This window comes from Filicampus tigris, chromosome 19 (assembly GCF_054856515.1).
Source record: "Filicampus tigris isolate MCC_2025a chromosome 19, RoL_Ftig_1.0, whole genome shotgun sequence".
Classification (NCBI taxonomy): Eukaryota; Metazoa; Chordata; class Actinopteri; order Syngnathiformes; family Syngnathidae; genus Filicampus; species Filicampus tigris.
The window spans coordinates 3,972,373-3,991,811 of record NC_141235.1 but is presented as its reverse complement, the minus strand read 5'-3'; the positions used below and the strand labels follow the sequence as shown (position 1 = coordinate 3,991,811).

The 19,439-nt window shown below is 42.2% G+C and overlaps 3 protein-coding genes and 1 non-coding gene across 5 annotated transcripts; 3 read left to right on the top strand and 1 right to left on the bottom strand.

The window, feature by feature from the left end:
• Positions 1-64: 64 nt before the first annotated feature.
• On the bottom strand, positions 65-137 carry trnat-agu (transfer RNA threonine (anticodon AGU)). Its single transcript has one exon. It is a non-coding gene; the product is annotated as a tRNA-Thr (tRNA).
• A 645-nt stretch (positions 138-782) lies between these two features.
• Positions 783-6,718, top strand: LOC147128942 (sesquipedalian-1-like). The gene is made up of 4 exons (XM_086016606.1): positions 783-866; positions 1,274-1,386; positions 2,087-2,390; positions 5,267-6,718. Exons 2-4 carry the CDS (start codon positions 1,306-1,308, stop codon positions 5,686-5,688), a joined length of 807 nt encoding a protein of 268 aa, XP_085872732.1. The 5' UTR covers positions 783-866; positions 1,274-1,305; the 3' UTR covers positions 5,689-6,718.
• Positions 6,581-11,400, top strand: mylpfb (myosin light chain, phosphorylatable, fast skeletal muscle b). Of its 2 annotated transcripts, none has more exons than XM_086016609.1 (6): positions 6,581-6,589; positions 8,605-8,703; positions 9,341-9,521; positions 9,773-9,851; positions 9,941-9,989; positions 10,556-11,400. In XM_086016609.1, the coding sequence occupies exons 2-6, from the start codon at positions 8,668-8,670 to the stop codon at positions 10,655-10,657; spliced, it is 447 nt and encodes a 148-aa protein (XP_085872735.1). In that variant the 5' UTR covers positions 6,581-6,589; positions 8,605-8,667; the 3' UTR covers positions 10,658-11,400. The 2 variants fall into 2 exon arrangements, with proteins under 2 accessions (XP_085872735.1, XP_085872733.1); XM_086016607.1 differs by lacking the exon at positions 6,581-6,589 and adding an exon at positions 6,857-8,049.
• A 772-nt stretch (positions 11,401-12,172) lies between these two features.
• On the top strand, positions 12,173-19,362 carry pgap3 (post-GPI attachment to proteins phospholipase 3). The gene is made up of 8 exons (XM_086017415.1): positions 12,173-12,595; positions 14,629-14,726; positions 15,243-15,395; positions 15,499-15,561; positions 16,178-16,239; positions 16,496-16,632; positions 16,777-16,981; positions 17,253-19,362. The coding sequence occupies exons 1-8, from the start codon at positions 12,304-12,306 to the stop codon at positions 17,314-17,316; spliced, it is 1,074 nt and encodes a 357-aa protein (XP_085873541.1). The 5' UTR covers positions 12,173-12,303; the 3' UTR covers positions 17,317-19,362.
• The last annotated feature ends 77 nt before the right edge of the window (positions 19,363-19,439 follow it).

Genomic DNA, 19,439 nt, shown 5'->3' with positions numbered 1-19,439 from the left:
CTATTTTTAAATGGGTGTCCGTTGGCAAGCAAGTCCAACTAAACCACTTGACACTGTAAGGAAAAGGCCTTGGTGAGAATTGAACTCACGACCCCTGGTTTACTAGACCAGTGCTCTAACCACTGAGCTACAAGGCCAGGTGTCAGATTTTTTGGTCGCAATGATATTACTTGGAGATTTAATATATTGTCCAAATTTGAAATTGTTTTTGATTTTCATGTTAATGTGATGTCTATAACGGGGAAATACCATTCATGTAAAAATAAGAAAAAAAATTTTAAAAAGTGTTTTTCACAAGACAGCGACGATATATTACATGGTACTTGGTGTAAAGTAACTGAGAAAACACTGGTCTAGAGACTAGACACTGCCTGAAGTACAATATTATGGTGTGAACTCATTCGTTCTGAATGCCTACTTGGACATAATTTACTCCACCACTTTCTTCACTATGGTAGTACTTCGGGGTTGTTGTTTTTTATTTTACACTGTAGAGGAAAAGGGGTTAGGGAGATTTGGACTCACAACGCCTTGTTTACTAAACTAGTACTCTTAACAACTGAGCTATGAAGCCATATGTATACAGCTTGGTCATGATGGTAATACTTTGAGATGTAATATATATATAGATGCAAGTGCTATTTGGTACTTTAAATATTATTTAGGAATCACTTTTACTCTAGCCGCAGTTAAATAGTTTTCCAATGACCACTGTAATTTACAAATGCACACCAAAAGTGCACGGTTTTGTATTTTGTGGCTGGTGGTGGGGGTTCCATTTTCTCGAATCAGCCAGCACCACAACCCGGAAGTGATTGGCTCACACCTTCGCACGAAACCGACCCACACTTTCGTGTTTCCCACAGGTGAGTACCCGTAAACAATGAACTAGTGTCAGCAAAGTTCTTAAACGACCGTGTCTGGTTAGATGCGGTTTACTCACACACAGTCTATAGCGTATTTGTATTTTTCATGGGATTTGTTCTGACGTCTTTCGAAACTTGCCCTTTTCACACAGCGCGGAGCTTTAAATGGCGGCTGTTTTATAATTTCTGAGGGGAGTTTTTAAAAAACTTTATCAGAACAAAAATGACCTAAATACATTCCAAATGTGGTGGAGAGTCCTCGTCGATAGAAAAAAAAGCGCAATTTCCGGTTTGACCGCAAATGTTTAGTCTGTTACTATTGTATTACTTATGCACAACTGTAAAACATTCTTTAAGAACAGCGTGTGGGGAAATGGACTCAAGTGTTATAATGCATGTTGCGACAGGTTCAGTGCTGAGCATCCTGTGATGTGATGAAATGAAGATAGATGAGAAGGTTGTCTCTTATTTTGAATCTAGCAACTCACCAGTGGACAAAGAAGGCTATCTCTATAAGAAGGTAAGCTACCCTGTGCAACAGGTTGATTTCAATGTATATATAAAACTGGTTTTAGATTTATTTTCTACAAATCATTTTTTACGTTCTAAGACAATAGCGTACCCATAAACAGAACATGAACGACATCGCGCTAATGTAACTTTTCAAAATCTTTTTCGTCCAGTGGTACTGTGACTTACAAGTGCCTCAACTTGCGAGTTAAAACCCGTGTGTGTGTGTGGGGGGCTTGGTCTTTTTTTTTTTTTTTGCCTTGTGTTACGAGCAAAAATTCGATTTATAAGTACGCTCCAGGTTTTGTGTTGGGGCAGCAAACTTCAGAACATCCGGCCACCATCAGTTCATGAGGTTACCTCTCTGTGGAAGTACAGGTGGAGTTGTTAAGCGTTTTTTTTATTGTTTATTTTTTGGACAACAGGTGAATCAGATAATGTCCATTAAATTAATTCTTGAAATCATAGAAAAACATGAGTTATGTGTGTCGTCAACTTGGCAATGCAGTACGAGTATAGTACTTCAACAGTATGTACTATACTGAAGCAGAAGCAGTCATCTTGTTATACAATAGGACCCCAAATGTAAAGGAACATAAAAGAGTCATGCTATTGTTAGGGACTTCATTTTCGCAAAGTCTGCAATATTTATCAACATCTCAGCTTCCTGTTGTGTAAGACCCAGACTAACTGACAGAATTGTCCCACAGGGAGACATCAGGCCTTCCTATCACAAGCGTTGGTTTGTTCTGAAGGGGAACCTCCTCTTCTACAAGGACCACCCGGATGACCGTGACCTCATCGGAGTCATTGTTCTGGAGGGCTGCACCGTCCAGCTGTGCGAGTCCGAGGAGCAGTTTGCCTTTTCGCTGGTGTGGAGCGACCTGGGCCTGCGCCCTTACAAGTTTGCCGCCGAGGACCAGGCCGGCCAGGAGAGCTGGATCAAGGCCCTGCTCTCGGCCAATCACGGCTACTTGTCTCTGCTAGTGATGGACCTGGAGAAGAAGTACAAAGGTGAGCGGCCCAACGGTCTCAGTGTTGTTGTTTTGAAATCGGAGCAATCATTTGGCAAACCTATGGCTTGTCTGCTGGTGTGTCCTCTGTTGTTGACTTGGCAGTGTCAGACCACTACTGTGTCTATTTTAACATCGCCAGTTTTAACCATCTAGCAGTCCCGGTCAGAACAGTGAAGAAACGCTACCTATCTTCTGAGGTGGCAGCAAATTTTATCGAGATCTTAAAAAACACTCCTGCTGACATTTTACCTGCACCCTGTGATCTTATTGTTGACAATTTTAACCTACATCTTAAATCATCATTAGATTCAGTAGCTCCACTTTTAATTAAAACAACAAAAACAAAGACTGTACCCCCGTGGAGAAACAATGCTATCAAAATATCAAAGAGAAAATGCAGGAGTGCAGAGAGGAGGTGGAGAAAAAGTAAACTTACAGTACACTATGAAATTTTATGCGAACAACTGAAATCTTACAATAAAACAGTAAAACTGGCAAGATCTTCCTATTTCTCAAACCTCATTACAGTCAATAAAAACAACCCCAGGGTTCTCTTCTCCACCTTTGAACTTTTAACTAGTTCTGATTTTAATAAGTCCCCACAGAGACCAACAGATGCTCTCTGTGAGGACTTTGCAGACCACTTCAGAAGTAAAATCGATGACATAAGATCCAGTCTTTTAGCCCGTCAAAACACAAGTTTTAATAAACCCGGACAATCATATTTACATGAGGAAACACTGGAAAGTTTTGCCCTGGTTGATGCAAGGACACTTGTTCGAGTTTTCTCCCAGGTAAACCCAACAACCTGCCTTTTGGATCCAATTCCCACATTTCTTTTTAAGACATTTTATGGATTTTTTGAAGAACAAATTTTAAATATAGTCAATTGCTCTCTTCAGACAGGCGTCTTCCCAGCTGCCTTTAAAACGGCGGTGGTGAAGCCCCTTCTGAAGAAGAGCGGTTCTGACCCGAGCGTTTTTAATAACTACAGACCCGTATCCAACTTACCGTTTTTAAGTAAGATTTTAGAAAAACTGGTTTTCATCCAGTTGAATCATTTTTTAAATACAAATAATATTTTGGAGAAATATCAATCTGGTTTTAGGATGAACCACAGTACGGAGACTGCTCTTTTAAGGATCTTAAATGATATTAGGTGCACTGCAGACGTGAGAAAACTCACAGTCTTGGTGCTACTGGATCTAAGCGCTGCTTTTGATACAGTAGATCACCAAATTTTATTAAATAGACTTAAAAATCTAGTGGGCATCTCTGGTACTGTTTTTGACTGGTTTTATTCCTATCTCACAGACCGATATTTCTTTGTAAGTATGGATACTTGTTCCTCTAAAACTCATGAAATTAAATGTGGGGTTCCTCAAGGTTCGATTTTAGGCCCCTTACTTTTTAATCTTTATATGCTTCCCCTCGGGGATGTCATCAGGGGACACGGCATCAGCTTTCACAGCTATGCTGATGACACGCAGCTGTATATTGCCGTGTCTCCTGATGACACAGGACCCATTGATACCCTTTTAAATTGCATTTTAGATATCAAGTCATGGATGGCAGATAATTTCCTACAGCTCAATCAGGACAAGACTGAGGTCTTAGTTATCGGTCCCGAAGGTCAGAGAGAGAAGCTTTTACCAAAACTACACATTTTTAATCCCTCACACTGTGTGAAGAACCTTGGCGTCATTTTTGACTCTGAGCTCAGTTTTATTCCTCATATTAAAAATGTAACCAAGATTGGTTTTTATCACCTTAAGAATATCGCCAGAGTCCGCCCGTTTCTCTCTCAGGCTAACACGGAAGTGCTGATGCATGCCTTTATTTCCTGTCGTTTAGATTACTGTAATGCCCTGCTCTCTGGCCTCCCGAAAAAGAGCATTTCACCACTGCAACTACTGCAGAATTCAGCCGCTCGGGTGCTGACGAGAACCAGAGGGCGGGAGCACATTACGCCAGTTTTGAAATTGCTGCATTGGCTCCCTGTGTGTTTCAGGATCGATTTTAAAGTACTTTTATTAGTTTATAAATGTGTTAATGGTCTTGGGCCATCTTATTTATCTGATTTGCTTTTATCATACCAGCCCTCGCGGATCCTGAGGTCCTCTGGCGCCGGCCTTTTATTTATTCCAAGGGTGAGGACCAAAATGCATGGCGAGGCTGCATTCAGCCATTTTGGTCCTCACCTTTGGAATAGCCTGCCAGAGGATGTCAGGTCTGCAGAGACTGTTGATATTTTTAAGAGGAAGCTCAAGACACACCTTTTTAGTTTGGCTTTCAACAACTTTTAAATAATTTATCTTTTCTTTTGATTGAAGATAATTCTATGTTTTGCTTTGAATGTTTTAAAGCACTTTGAGTTGCATTTTTATGTATGAAAAGTGCTATATAAATAAAATGTGATTGATTGATTGATTGATTGATTTATGGAAGGTTATCTGAGCATTTATTTGATATCCTTAATATCCAGGTTTAGGTCCATGCGATAGCATGCTCTTATTGCTGTAACATGTATGCTAATTAGTCCATCTATGGCATTTCACATTATATGTTAGCATTGAGCTAGTGAAGTTTTGTTTAGCAAACTTCAACTATTTTGAAGTGTATAATTCACTTTTATTTTCCATGTCAGCTTTCATAACTTCATCATGGCGTGGAAGCAAGCACACTTTGACTCCTATGAGCCGAGTCTTCTTTTCAGTTCCTCAGTGTGACGTCGGGTGATACGTTCCAGAATGAAGTGTTCACTGTATTTACTGTTCTTGTCAGTCCTAAAACCGGAGGAAAAGTCAGTAAACCTAAAACAATCTGATGAAGTGAACTTCTTATGAGACGTTTCCTTCTTTGTTGTTCCTTTAGAAACATTGGAGGCGTTGTTCAGTGACCCAGCCAACGGTGCCGCCGCCGCCCCAAATGCGGGCCGCCAACCGAGCCCGCAGTTGTCCGCGCTGACCCGGCATCCGACAGGAGCTGTGGCTGCAGGCCCCGGTGCGAGTTCCACGGCGACACTCCAAACTCCGGCCGCGGCCGTCAAATCCACCGTTAAGAGGTCGCCCAAACTGTGGCCCAAAAGGACTGCAAACGTGACGCCGATTAACGGCCCGGCCCCGCCCGCGGGCGACTGGTCGGCGGTGTGTTCGGGCACCCGGGAGGAATTTAGCAAATTGCACGATGATTTTGGGAAGGAAGTCAAGGACCTGATTGCCGACTGGTCAAGAAGCGGACGAGCGGGCCAAGTGACAAACCAGGAAAACTTGATCGATTTGAGTAGTTTTGACTAAATTGGTCCGATACCATTTTGAAAATCTCATTTCAAGGATATGTGCTTTCAGTGCAATGTTACCATTCCAAAACATTTAATTCTGATTTTTTTTTACATCACCTTTGTATGGACAGTGAAGCCCAAAATGATTCTTCTACCTTGGACTTAAAGTGTTTATTTACACAATGGATATCATCCGGATGGAAAAGTGGCAAAAGCCTCTTGAGACATTTTAAAATGGGTGCTTCACTTTATTTGCAGGTCTGACACCATTGAAAACTACAATTAAGTACAAATGAACTTAAATATCCGATCCAAGATCAAGACAAATGACAGTGAAGCATTCAAATGTCTTTTTTTTAAGAACAAAGAAATTGCCTCGTTTGCGCTTGCCGAGGGCGCCGATCCCAAGTCCCGAGCTGGGCTTTGTTTCTTCTTTCCGTATCTTACATTCCAATATTGAAACATGAATAGCAGAACGGTGAGCACCAACCCAAATACGAAGTTGAAAGCCAACAATGTTTACCTTTGATCTGTCCTGTGGGTTCTTTTGATGGTCCAGACTTTGGCTTCCTTCACGGTCCTGTTGCCAAAGTTTCAAAGAACCATCCAGGAAGTCTAATCTTGTTTATGCGTGGCATCATCCTTAAGAGGACGTTTGTTCCTGAAGCTCAATAATTTGGAGATGATGTCCGAAGCATATTTGTCTACTCTCTGCTGCTCAAAGTGACATTGTTTGAAATAGTTCGCTTCTAAAGCTTTGTGACTTGGAAGTGATGTCATATCTGGAATACATGTACATTAAGGGATACTATTTTAAAATATGTCAATGTATATATTTTTGAAAAAGATATAATTATCCACACTGTAAAAAAAAAAAAAAAACGTGTATTTTTTTGGGCTAAAGCAGTCATTTACGGGTACGTTTTTTGTTCTTTACAGTGTAGTTTATAAAAATACATTACAAGCAAAATGAAATTAGTCAATTTGTCTTCTGAAAGACACTTTCTTGTGTCGTTCAACAAATAAAAATGGACTTTAACTCAAAATCTTGACCTTAGCTCCATGTTAGATATGCAGCAGTTGTTTTTTTTTTTTAGCATCTTTCTGCGTTGGGAAAGTCACTTAACATGAATAACAAAAATGGCAGAGGTGTTTTATTGATTTGCGTTTACAAACACAAGCAGCCGTGAAAAGGGGAACAGAAGCGGCAAAGACGAAGAAGTAGTCAAATTTTAGAAGGGAGCTAAAACGGTTGAGGAAGAGAATGGCGGCAGGGGGAGGCGGTAGCTATTTCGGTGTGTCCAGCTGTCTTGTTTTTATGGTCTTTCCCTCTCTCTGTCTCTCTTTTCACCTTCGCCGTGCTCCGAGCGAGCGGCCTCACTGCTGGTGACCTTCAGCCAGCGCTTCGGGCAGTGCTCGCTTCACTCGATGCGCTTAAAACTGAACGCGACCCAATTCAATGTGAAAGTATCGATCCAGTTTGGCACGTGCTTTGCAGACGTCGTGCGGGTTCACTTTGGACTCCCCGTACACGCCTTAGCCGCACATATTCACGATCGACGGCTCATATGCGGAGTGAAGTGGGCGGGCCCCCGTTGTGCTGTTTAAAAGCGACTATAATGGGCTCGCGAGCAGCCACAAAAAGTGCCCATCGAGTCATCATTTGTTGTAAAGGTTTTCAGCCATTGTGTGAAATAGAAAGCTGCGTGAGATGAATCGCTTGAACACATGATCTGCAGCCGTGAGACGCGCATTACGTGCTTCATGTACTTGTTGACATTTCTCAGTGATATCACGGGCCTTGTAGTCGCGTGCCATCCCTGGCGCTGGACCAAAGTTTATCAGCCAACTGTTTTCAAATTTCATGGCTGTTTATAAATCCTCCAGGGTTCTACTACTCATCCCCCCCCCCCCCGACCCCCACAGTTCAACCCTATCCCAGAGACAGGTGATGATACTTGGATATGCGAGGGGCGCATTAGCCACTTAGGACTTGGTACTTCAATCCATGGCTGCTCCTTTTTTTGTTCTGATGAAGCTGACTCTGTGTGTGACTTGGGCCATATTAGTCCGCACGCGTTGCCAAAGTCCGGGTTTCGCGCGTTGGCATTGAATTCACCTCATTCCAAGACTCCTGATGCCTATTTTGGAACGCGGCTAGTCGATACAGGCGCCGCCACCTCCTCGCTCCACCCCTTTTTCTCTTACTTTTCCCTTAGCTCTGTTTTCCTGCCAAACCTGACGGTGTGGCTAAAGTTAGCCCCGCACGGGGCCGGTATATAAGGCCCATTGAGGTCCGTTGCTTACATGTCAGTCACATCGGCTTGGCGTAGGCTTCTCTTCTTGACCAACAGCAACCCGACAAACTTGAGAGATGGTAAGTTTCAGAATGGGTGTCCTCCGCATCATAGCCTGCATGCTGGGAAATGACTAACAATCTTTGGATTCGTTTTTTTTTGTTTTTTTTTTAATGCTTAAGTTTTGTCTTACTTTCCAAAGCAAGTCCAGAAAAAAAAAAACAAGAAAGTCAATGGAAGATTTTTTATCTGTGCCCCCTTAGACTTTGTCCATCTATTCATCCATTTTCAGTAGCGCATATCCTCACTAGGTGAGCTGGAACCTATCCCAGCCCGACAAGAGGCGGGGTACACCCTGGATCAATTACAGGGCACCTAACATTTTGCAATTGACTCAGTCCTAAATCCAGACATTCACAACTTGTGATGCAGATGAAGATGTATGTTTTTTGTTTTTGCAATAATCTCATATACTACTCATGTCCATAGTCATAGCCTGTACTGTGTATACTTGTAGACTCACGTTGACATTTCATACCTCACTTTATATGCTATTGAATTGTCACCTGAATTCCGTTACCTTGTCCTTGTGACATACTGCATGTAATGACAAAATATCTTACCTTGCACCCTAGGCACCCAAGAAGGCCAAGAGGAGGCAGCAGCAGGGTGAGGGTGGATCCTCCAACGTGTTCTCCATGTTTGAGCAGAGCCAGATCCAGGAGTACAAGGAGGTAACCTTTTCCCCATCTCACGCAAAACAGCACCACGTGAACAGTGCATACAAAACTGATGACTCTGGGGGTAGGGGGGGGGGGGGGGGCTCTGAGAGCCTCCTGTGTGACCCCACTGGAATGCTTCCCAACAGCTGGTGGGATTAGCATTCAATAGAAGCAGGAACAGTCAAATTGAAATGATTGGAGAACAGTAACGTGGACGTTGCGGTGACAGCAGCGTTGAAAGACGCAAGCGCACTTTGGGTTCTGAGAGTCCCGACCCTCACACCTGCTATAAACGAACCCCCTTGAAGGCCTCTGAGGTGATGGAACATTGCAGCCAGGAGAAGAATAGTCACAAATCGAAAAAGGGGGTCGAGGTTAGGGCGCACGGTGTGCGACAGCTGTAATTGATACCGCCACCGCCTGCCCCGAATGTTGCAACGGGCTTGCCCGGCATTCCGAGACCATTTTAACACCTCGGGAAGACAAGTGGAACACCAGCTGCCAAGTCCCCCAACGGTTTCCAATGTCATCTACGGTTTCAACGTGTATGTGCAAAGAGAGACGGGGGCAAGATTTACAAGTTGATGTTGGCAAGCCGTGCGCGTGATTAGGAGAGCGTGCTTTTGACATACATGTCATGTCACGGCAGGCTTTCACAATCATCGACCAGAACCGAGATGGAATCATCAGCAAGGACGACCTGAGGGATGTGCTGGCCACCATGGGCCAACTGAACGTGAAGAACGAGGAGCTGGAGGCCATGGTGAAGGAGGCCAGCGGCCCCATCAACTTCACCGTCTTCCTCACCATGTTCGGCGAGAAGCTGAAGGGTCCGTTTTGACAAACAGCTTACGTTCGTTGCATCCATTTTTCTACTGCCCAGCGCTTGTCCTGGTCCGGGTTACGAGTTTTACAATTCTGGATTTTTGTTTACCTCAATATTGCGATTTTAATATGTGATTATTTTTTTCAAGGACCTCTTCCCATGTATGTTTTTACAAACTTAAGCAAGAAAATATACAATGGTATAAAATTCAAATTCTAAAATGTCTGAGTAACAAGATTTTCCTCCCTCATTTAGGTGCTGATCCCGAGGACGTGATTGTGAGCGCTTTCAAAGTCCTGGACCCCGAGGCCACTGGCTCCATCAAGAAGGAATTGTAAGATCGCGGAGTATCCATTTGAGTTCATTCCTCCGTCTTGAATCAACATAACCTGATGTATATTTGCATCTGTTTTACTTCTCTAGCCTTGAGGAACTCCTGACCACCCAGTGCGACAGGTTCACCGCCGAGGAGGTGAGCTCAGTCGTTATTATGAACACGTTGTACAATGAGTGGATCTCGGTTCTAAGCCAGAGATGGCCAAACGGGTTCCGCTGAGGGCCACATACAGAAAAATGTTAGGAAGAGGGGGCCCCTGTGTATATTCCCAGACATATATTCTTTAGCCTCTGTGAAGAATGACCAGTTTTACTGCAGCTTACTGAGAACCTGAAACTGGCTCCATGTACAATACAGTCTATGTATATGTCAGGATTACACTGCCCCCACATGGCCAAAACGCGAATTGTCGAAAGAGCAGCACAATGTCCATGGAATTGAAGCAAAAAAATGTGGTCATAATTTTTTTATGTCTTAAAATTCTATTTAGTGTTTTTATCAAATGCATTATGGAGTGCTATCATTGTTAAAAAAAAAACATGTTTAGCTTGTATGTTTCGAGTGGCTCTACAGATTTTGGCGCTGTTTTGTTTTTGATGAGTATTCTAATGTTAGTTAGTTTTAATATGATGGTGGAGTAAGACTGTCCAAGAGTTATTCATAGAACACAATTAACAATCGTCCATTTTTCCTCCATGCAGATGACCAACCTGTGGGCTGCTTTCCCCCCTGATGTGGCTGGCAACGTGGACTACAAGAACATCTGCTACGTCATCACACACGGAGAGGACAAGGAAGAGTAAAAACCTGCCTCTCTGCAAAACAACAAAAACAAAACAAAAAAACAACACTTCACTTCCACGCCGAACCGTACCAACCCACACGTATCCCCCCCGGCCCACTCAGTTCCGCTTGCCAGCTCACTCGGGAAAAAAGACTTGTCTCCTTTACCGAGACACTCACAGTGAGAGGACCTGAATGAAGGCTGCGGCGGTGTTTGCTTGAAAGTACCGACATGGGATTATTTTCATAGTTTAAAAAAAAAAAAAGTCTCGCTCTATCTCTGTCCCTTCTACTTTACCGTCCATTCTGTCCGTGCGTGTTAAGGCCAGCAGTGCTTGCATCACACCTACATTATGCATATGCAGTCCGGTGTACACGGTGGTCCTATAAAATGTCTCTTGGGTGCTGTGGTGCATGCACAGCCACTTACTTGAAACAAGTAAACCGCCTGACCCACTAGGTCTGTTCGTCTCAACCTCGCATTGATTTTTAATGGAGTTGTCCTCTTTTTGTGGAGGAGGAGGGGGAGTTTTGCACTAAAATAGTCAGCGTTCAACCGCCTCTTTCTCCCGGAGGACAGGTCAAGTTGCAGGTGTGACAGAGATGCCGAAAGATGACGACGGGGGGAGGAAGGAAAGAAAGAAAAGTCAAACTGGCCTCTTTCTTCTCCTCCTCCCTACTGCTTTCCAACTTGTTGTTGTGATTGCCCATGTCTTCACTGTAACAAAGAAAGAAGTACAAATAAAAGCCACTGTCTTTCGTACCATACTGGGTTTTTCTTTGATTTGGGGTGGGTGGGGTGCGGGGGTTGTCATTCAGAGTCAAAGCTTACAGTACAGCTATGGCCACACAATTGTGTCTAGCAGTATAGTTGCATCCTACTGGAGCTTATATTTTAAATAAATGGTAATCACTTATATAGAAACACCCGGTATGTTAAATGGAAAATATAATTAGTTGACTGCATGCCAAATTAAACTGAGTAATGTTAATGTTAATTTACGTTAATGTTAGTTTTATTAAACACACCCGTATCTATCCAGTTTCACTTAACTGGTCTGAAAATGATGAGTAATTATAAGCTCTTCCACAAGATGGCGGCAGGTATACCTCACAGCTCACTTTTGGGACGTTATTTTATTGTTTTATTTTAAATATATATTTTTAGAGGGTATGCTTATACTTGCTTTCTAAAGTAAAATATGTGCCCTGGATCAATAAAGGTTGATAAACAGCGCAGTATACGATTGTGGTGGTGACAACTAGTGTTTAATATCTATGTCGTCCGTCATTGATTGAGCCACGTGATCTATACGAGGAAATAAATAAATAGACCAAACGCTTTGTCTCTTCAAACTAAAACAATTGAGCCGTTTATTAGCTTTCAAAAAAAGTCTGTCAAGCAAACCAATACGAATATGTCCACATATAAATATATAAAATGTTGAAATGAGATGAATGATAGAACCACGATATGACAAGATAAGCAACAGACGGGCATCTACATTTACTTTGAAAACCGTAACCGGAAGTGAGAGTAATACATGCTTTATGATACCGGGTGGTGGGGAACAGGAGCGACCATCATCACTTCAACCCCTCTTGGTCACCATACACATGAAAATGGCAGCTTGGTAATGTGGACTGCGGGCTACAGAATCCCCCGATGCCACTGTCGCCTCGCCGTGCCTCCGTAAGTGCCGCCGCTAGGCTGAGACCCACCACCACCACCACCATGGCCTCGCCGCTGTCCCCCCGCCGCACATCTGTCAGACCGGCTTCGGTGGTGGTGGTAGTCGTCGTCGTGCTGCTGATGTCGGCGACCACCGCGGAGGGCTCCCAGGGCGACAAAGAGCCGCTGTACCGGGACTGCGTGAAGCAGTGTGTGCAAAGCAACTGCACCGGAGCTCAGCTCTGGTGGTACCAGACAGTCCAGCCGCAGTACATGGCGCTGACAGGTGAGCTGTCCCAGTTGCTGTTGTTGCTGTCATTGTTGTTGTTGTTGTTGTTGTTGTTGTTGTTGTTGTTGTTGTTGTTGTTGTTGTTTGTGCACGTGTGTGTTCTAATCCAACTCATTTCATACTACTCTACCTCAATTAAACAATATGGCTCGTTATAAAAAATTCCAGGACTCGGGTCATAACATGCAGTGGACCCCTGCATTCTCGCGGTTCCGCAACGGCAGATTCACGTATTCGCGGATTATTTTTGTTGGCCAAGTGGTACTACGCAGCAGTAGTATCGCGTCCGACTATTTTCAGCATCAGCAAACCGATAATATATCACGGACAGGAATGCCAAATGCCTATGGTGTGTGTGGCAGTGCAATAACACGTAAACCAAACATATGAGTCGTCATGAAAAAACAGAATTGGTTCAAATTCAGAGTTGGAAAATGTGTGAAATTTGTATATTATTTCAGAAAAACCTTTACTGTATTTATTTTGCACCATATGTAAGGGGCACATGTATAGTAAAAGTACAGTCAATTTTCAAATAGTATTTTCTAGCAATAATTCTACTAGCCGGTTCATATTTTTTTCCATTCCCCCATCTACAGAGTATTTTTATAAATTAATATATATGGTTTTGACATCAAAATCAATATAAATGAATTTTTAACAGCATTTAATATGACTTTTTCCAAAATAAATCAAAATTGATATGCTATTTTTCATTGTAAAATCTAGAAAGTTGATCAAAGTCATCATTAATTAAAACAAACATACCCTCAAACAATTATCATCATAAATTGTTGGTTGATAATTCAAAACATTTTATTTTTGTTAAAACATCAGTTTTTTCGGTAGTGACTGCAAAGTTTCGGTAGTGACCATACTAATGCTGCTGTTGCAGTAATACTTTGTGTGAGGGTAGCAGAAGTCCATCACAGGGTTTCACCTTCCAAATGAAAATTTAATTGGAATGACAAACATTTTTGTAACATGAAAAAAAAACCTTCCCCACGGAAGATTCTGCTTAACAAGTATAAAAGCACGTAATGGAAAGGAAGGCAATCTCATCTTAACAGATGGCTTCCTTGATTGCAAAGAACAAATTACTTTTAGGATTGCATGTTGTGACTGGTTGTTCCTTGGTGCATCAGTTGCTATGCAGTTGCTATGGACCTTTTGTGCTTTGTCCTTTATTATGTCATATAGGCCTGATGTGTGAGTTTATAAGCTCGAGTTATTCAATGACACCAAACTTTCTTCCAGTCAGAATTCCTCCAGTCCTGCTCACCGTAGTTAGCAATCCCTTACAGTCCACCGCTATAGAATTTCTTATTTCAGGAACCTATGAATAAGCAGTCCCGAGTGTGGTGTAAATTTACCGAAATGTCATGTGATTAAAAACAAATAGACTTCATCGATAGCTTTTGTAACGATGTATTTAAATTGTAAGGAGACTTTGTAGACACGCTGTCGTTCTGTTTGTGGCTAAAGCTAAACTGGCATGGCAGGTTGAAAGCAGGTTTTTCTTGTGTAGCACGATGTCGCAATGGAGCATTAACACCTCTGGTTTCATCACAATTATGTTTTTTTTCTTTCTTGCTGTTGTTTATTGTTAGGTACACTACCACCGAGATTGAGTGATTAATCCAAATTTTTGCATTCCAGCATGACGCTAATTGAGAGGAAACTGACACAATCAAAAATTATAGATGATAATCAAAAATAGCGCCTTGGTTTTTTTTCTAGGATGAGACAAAAAAGTGGGCCTTATTTGGGATCTAGTCTTGTGTTTCCCAAGCTTTAACGAGCAAGGCATGCATTTTTTCCCCATTCTAAAACTCCTACAGCACACCACGAAACAACGTCACAAAAAGTACTGGCATATGTACTACTGTCATGATGATGATCTTGTGTCAATTTACTCACAAATTTACTTAACTCTGGTTATGCTTATTCCTACGTTTATTCCACTGCCAACCAAGGCTTTTACTTTTATTTCATTTCTGCCCTAAATGTTGTTCCCGTGTGTCTTCCAGGATGGACTTGTCGTGACGACTGTCGCTATGAGTGCATGTGGACCACCGTGGGTCTTTACCAAGCTGGAGGCTACAATATCCCGCAGTTCCACGGCAAGGTTAAAAAAAAAAAAATTGTGATTCAGTCGGTACACAAGCTATGTTCGGAATAACTATTAACGTCTGTATAGTGAGTTGGCCATATTGTAGCATATGGTTTTATTCCGTTTAGTGGCCTCAAGGTATCCTACAATTCCATCTTGAAAAGATGCAAACAGTCAATTGAAAAAAAAAAAAAAAAAACATCCAATAATGTAAATGCAATAAATGTGTTCCATACAAATGAAAGAAAAGGTTAAAAAGGCAGTAAGAAACCTCCTGTTCTGATTGGAAACACTCCCAAAAAAAAGTTGGAGCAATATTGATCTAATACCCTGTAAAAAAAAAGAAATAAATGAGGCCTTCAAAATAAAAGCACAGCAAAATAATAACAGTTGCACCACACTTTATTTGTTGTTTATTTATCAATCATTCTCAAACTAAAAAAGTGTGGCGAAACCTAATTCCCAACGCAGCCACAATCGGTGTCTCATGTTGACTTTATGAAACATTTGTCTTGTTAATGTGTGTCCTAGTGGCCGTTTACACGCTTCCTGTGCTTCGAGGAGCCGGCGTCCGCCCTCGCCTCTTTCCTCAACGGCCTGGCATGCCTTCTCATGCTGCTGCGCTACCGGAGCACCGTGCCACGCCAGAGCCCCATGTTCCACACCATCAACGCCTTCTCTCTGGTCTCGCGACTTGGTGCTGTCGTCGAAAACGGAGCAGAGAAGCGGAATTTTGTTTTAAACTAGATGGTGGTGTGTATGTGTGTGTGTGTGTGTGTGTTTGCAGGTGTCGCTCAACGCCTGGTTCTGGTCCACAGTGTTCCACACCCGTGACACTTTCCTCACTGAGGTAACGTGTCGTAACGTGATAGGGTTTTGTTCAAAAGATATTGCAGATTAATCAGAAAAATAGCACTTAATATTATTGTGCTTTGTAAAAACATACAATAACAAAATAATAGAAAAATTACCGTTTTTGTGTCATGATTTTGTGCTTTAATTCAATGGTCCTCCTTCTGATGTGAGTGCTTTGGCCAACCAAGAGCGGTTTTTCTTAGAGGATAAAGAACATATGTCTGCCTATTGGTTTATTGTCTGCTTATTTGTGTTGCTAGTTGTTTAAAGGGATATTGTAACTACTGCAATATCAACGCTAGTTCCGTAGCCTTTAGTTGTCATTTTGCGTTGTGTGTTAAGTTAGCTGTTCATAAAACAGTTATGTGGTTGGGTTAAATGCAGTCAACTCAAGCTTATTTATATAGCGAAACAACCATAACTGCATACAAAGTGCTGTACATAAATTATAAATGAAATGAAAACAACAGGGGTTCCAAAATTGAACCCTGTGGAACCCCATACGCCAGTGGAGCAGAGAGGGACTGAAGGTCCGAATGCCAATTACTGACAAGCGTTCCAGCAGCGAAGCACGTCCCTTGATCTCGATCTTGCTTTGTGTTCTCTTGCAGAAAATGGACTATTTCTGTGCTACTGCAGTCATTCTCTACTCCATTTACTTATGCTGTGTGAGGTAATTGCCAACATTCCTCCCAAGGGAAATAATGTAAAGTGAATTTTATTCATTCTAGAGTCGCTGAAAAACCTTTTAACTATACAGGGAAGGTTTGAAGTTTAATTTTGAGTGCCAAATTTTGCAATAGGCATCGGCCTGAAAAAAATCCATGTTGGGTCAGTCCCTAGTTTTGTTAATGATGGTTTGCACTGCTCTTTTTGTTTGACTTGACATTTTTTAATTTGTATTTTTTACCTTGTTATGTTTTTGGCAGAACGTTGGGCCTGAAGCACCCTTGGGTGTCCAGCATCGTGGGGGTGCTGCTCATCTTGGCTTTCACGTCACACATTTCCTACTTGACCTTTGTCAGCTTTGACTACGGCTACAACATGGCTGCTAACACCTGCTTTGGTATGACAAATGCTAGGCCTGAATAGTCGGTCGCTTGTGAATTGTTTGACTGAATTTATAAACCGAATCGGAAGATTGGGTCACCGTCTGTCCATTTTGTTGATTAACTTATTTTTTTTGTTTTTTTTTTGCTCTTACTTGAAGGCATGGTGAACCTGCTGTGGTGGCTGTGCTGGTGCTGGAGCAACCGGCGGACGCTGCCGTACTGGTGGAAGTGTGGCCTGGTGGTTGTGCTGCTGCACGGCCTGGCCCTGCTGGAGCTGTTGGACTTCCCGCCGTATCTGTGGGTACTGGACGCGCACGCCATTTGGCACCTGAGCACCGTCCCCGTGCACTTCCTTTTCTACAGGTCGGCCCGCCGCCTCGAAATGTTTCCTTTTACTCATGAGCAAAAAGCATCACCAAAAATATTGCTCGAACCTGGTAACTGAACATTCAAATTGTGTAACACTTACCATAAAAGATCACGTAATCCATTTACGTTATTGACTGCTAGTCCCTATGGAATCTGAGCCGTATAGTATAAATTTGGATTGGTTTACTTGTCGAACAACTACACGTTCAACATGAGTATTGAAAGGGATGATTTTGTCTTATATCGTGAACTATTGCCCGTCCAGTTTCCTGATCGACGACAGCCTCTATCTGCTGAACACCGAGAAGCTGGGCGTCAAAGTCGAGTAGGGGCGGAGTCCCGTCGTCCGACAGCGCCGCACCTCCCCAGTCACGGCCGCCGGAGCCCTCGACGTAGAAGTAGACCCGCCACCCACGTGACCTGCATGACACCTCCATCAGGCACACCTGTTTACATTGTTTTATTCTAATTATTTATTTGCTGTTTATTTGTATTTGCCTTATCATTCATATGTGGGGAAACAGGGTGAAAGTGAATCGTTTCAAGATTTGAGATTCCACTTCATTTTTTTTCCCGTTAGCGAATTTCTATCTGCGCACATCTGAGTTCAGCTCAAATGCAGTTTATGCTTTCCTTCGATAGGTGGCGCCAAAATCCTCCCCGTGCCAAACGTGGCAGAGTTGTGCCCCCCGATTCAGTTGATTGTTCTAGAAAGAATGGGAGGAGGTTGATGTGTGTTTTTGCTGACTGGGATATTCCACTTTTATTTTGTGCCTCTGTTGTCTCCTTTGCTGCTTTCGTAAAAAAATTTTTTTTTAAAAATCTGTCACCCACGCCTTTCACTTTTTAAAAAATTATTTTATGGTGCTTTATTTTGTTGAACTACAGAGTGGGTTGTGCTTGACCATCATGAAATTGAAACATTTTATTCACCTGGATTGCCTTTTTAGCGTGAGGACAAGTTGTGAAAAGAATGAGAAGCATTTCTGAAAGAGTGTTATATATTATAATATTTAAAGAGAAATTTGAATAAGTATTTAGGTAATTATCTTGATGGCTTTTGTATGGACGTCATTGCTGCAGTATTCCCTCAGAATGGCACTTCTTCAAAACTTCCTCAAAATGCCCCCGTGTGGAAACTGGGTTTGAACAATTTTGGAAAATAATCGTAATTGCGATTTTTTTTTTTTTTTTTTTTTTTTAATCCCCTCCCTCAATATTGTGATTGCGATTTAATATGCGATTACTTTTTAAGGTTGTCGTCCCATGTATTTTTTTTTTCTTCACAAAAACAAGCAAAAAAATCAAAGCACTTTGACTTGCAGTCTTTTATTCGTTCACTCCAACAACTTCTACCAAACGAGTGGCCTAAACATAGGCCAGTAAATCACAAGGAAGATTACAACAATAATGCAACTACTGTAAATCCGCGGCATTGCGATAACCATTTGAATTGATTCATTCAGCCCTATTCTTAACATTCTGGCGTCATCTCTGCCTCATACTTGTAAATGAGCACATTCCCCACAGAGCTGTAGTCAGACCGTTTATGTTGGCAGCCCTCCCCGCCGTCCCCACTTTCCATATGTGCACTTTAGGAATTCGTTCGGAATTCGGCTCATGCCTTTCTGCGGGGGACAATGACGGCTATGTGAGGTTTTTGTGGTGGCGCTCATTTGTGGGATGCCTGACCCATCTGACCCAAGCGTGTGTAAATGTACGAGCGTGACGATCTCAGAATACAGAGGCTCCTTAAGATATGAGGGGCGAGCCGAGATATGAGCGCTGTGCGATGGCAGTGAGCTCGCAATCGGCAAATGGAGAACAAGTCTTCAGAAATCTTCAGGGCCGCTCCTTGAGCTTTGCTCAGTGAAATTCTTATAATCGTTATGAACATTTCACAGTGCTGGAGTTCATGTGTACTGTACCTAATAAATTGGCAATAAATTGCATAAGTGTGCAGTTAGGATACATTTTGCTTTGCCAGCACCTGTGATGAAGGGTGAGGAGGTATAGACGTGCTGGATCTTATGATATGAGAAATGATACGCTTATGTATGGTTTGTAATCGGTTAAATATTCAAAATCATGGATCCCTATAGTTTCTACAAGAAGATGGATGAACATAATTTATTCCAATCCCAAACAGAAAAGGAAGAATTTTCTGTGATGTATTTTAATGGGTTCAAGTATTAACGATTAAAAGATACTGCATTGCTTTTCCTATCCTTCTTTTTCTACATACTGTGCCCCTATTCGCTACACATCAACTGCCCAATACCCACCACTCTGCCTCACACCATTTTCACACAGGAAGCACATTTTAAGATGTTGAAAAAAAAAATAAAAAATATATATTCTTTGTTGATAAAGGAGGACGGTCCCTTGTGTGGTTTTGTTGTGTAGAAAATGAACCTTAATCACAATTGTAAACTTGCATGCCAGCTAGTAA

Coding starts and splice junctions, on each gene's coding strand:
- LOC147128942 (XM_086016606.1), top strand. CDS start 1,306: ATGAAGATAGATGAGAAGGTTGTCTCTTATTTTGAATCTAGCAACTCA. Junction 1,387..2,086: donor AAGGCTATCTCTATAAGAAG/GTAAGCTACCCT, acceptor ATTGTCCCACAG/GGAGACATCAGGCCTTCCTA. Junction 2,391..5,266: donor CCTGGAGAAGAAGTACAAAG/GTGAGCGGCCCA, acceptor TTGTTCCTTTAG/AAACATTGGAGGCGTTGTTC.
- mylpfb (XM_086016607.1), top strand. Junction 8,704..9,340: donor AGATCCAGGAGTACAAGGAG/GTAACCTTTTCC, acceptor ATGTCACGGCAG/GCTTTCACAATCATCGACCA. Junction 9,522..9,772: donor GTTCGGCGAGAAGCTGAAGG/GTCCGTTTTGAC, acceptor TCCCTCATTTAG/GTGCTGATCCCGAGGACGTG.
- pgap3 (XM_086017415.1), top strand. CDS start 12,304: ATGCCACTGTCGCCTCGCCGTGCCTCCGTAAGTGCCGCCGCTAGGCTG. Junction 15,396..15,498: donor CCATCAACGCCTTCTCTCTG/GTCTCGCGACTT, acceptor GTGTGTTTGCAG/GTGTCGCTCAACGCCTGGTT. Junction 16,240..16,495: donor ATTTACTTATGCTGTGTGAG/GTAATTGCCAAC, acceptor TGTTTTTGGCAG/AACGTTGGGCCTGAAGCACC.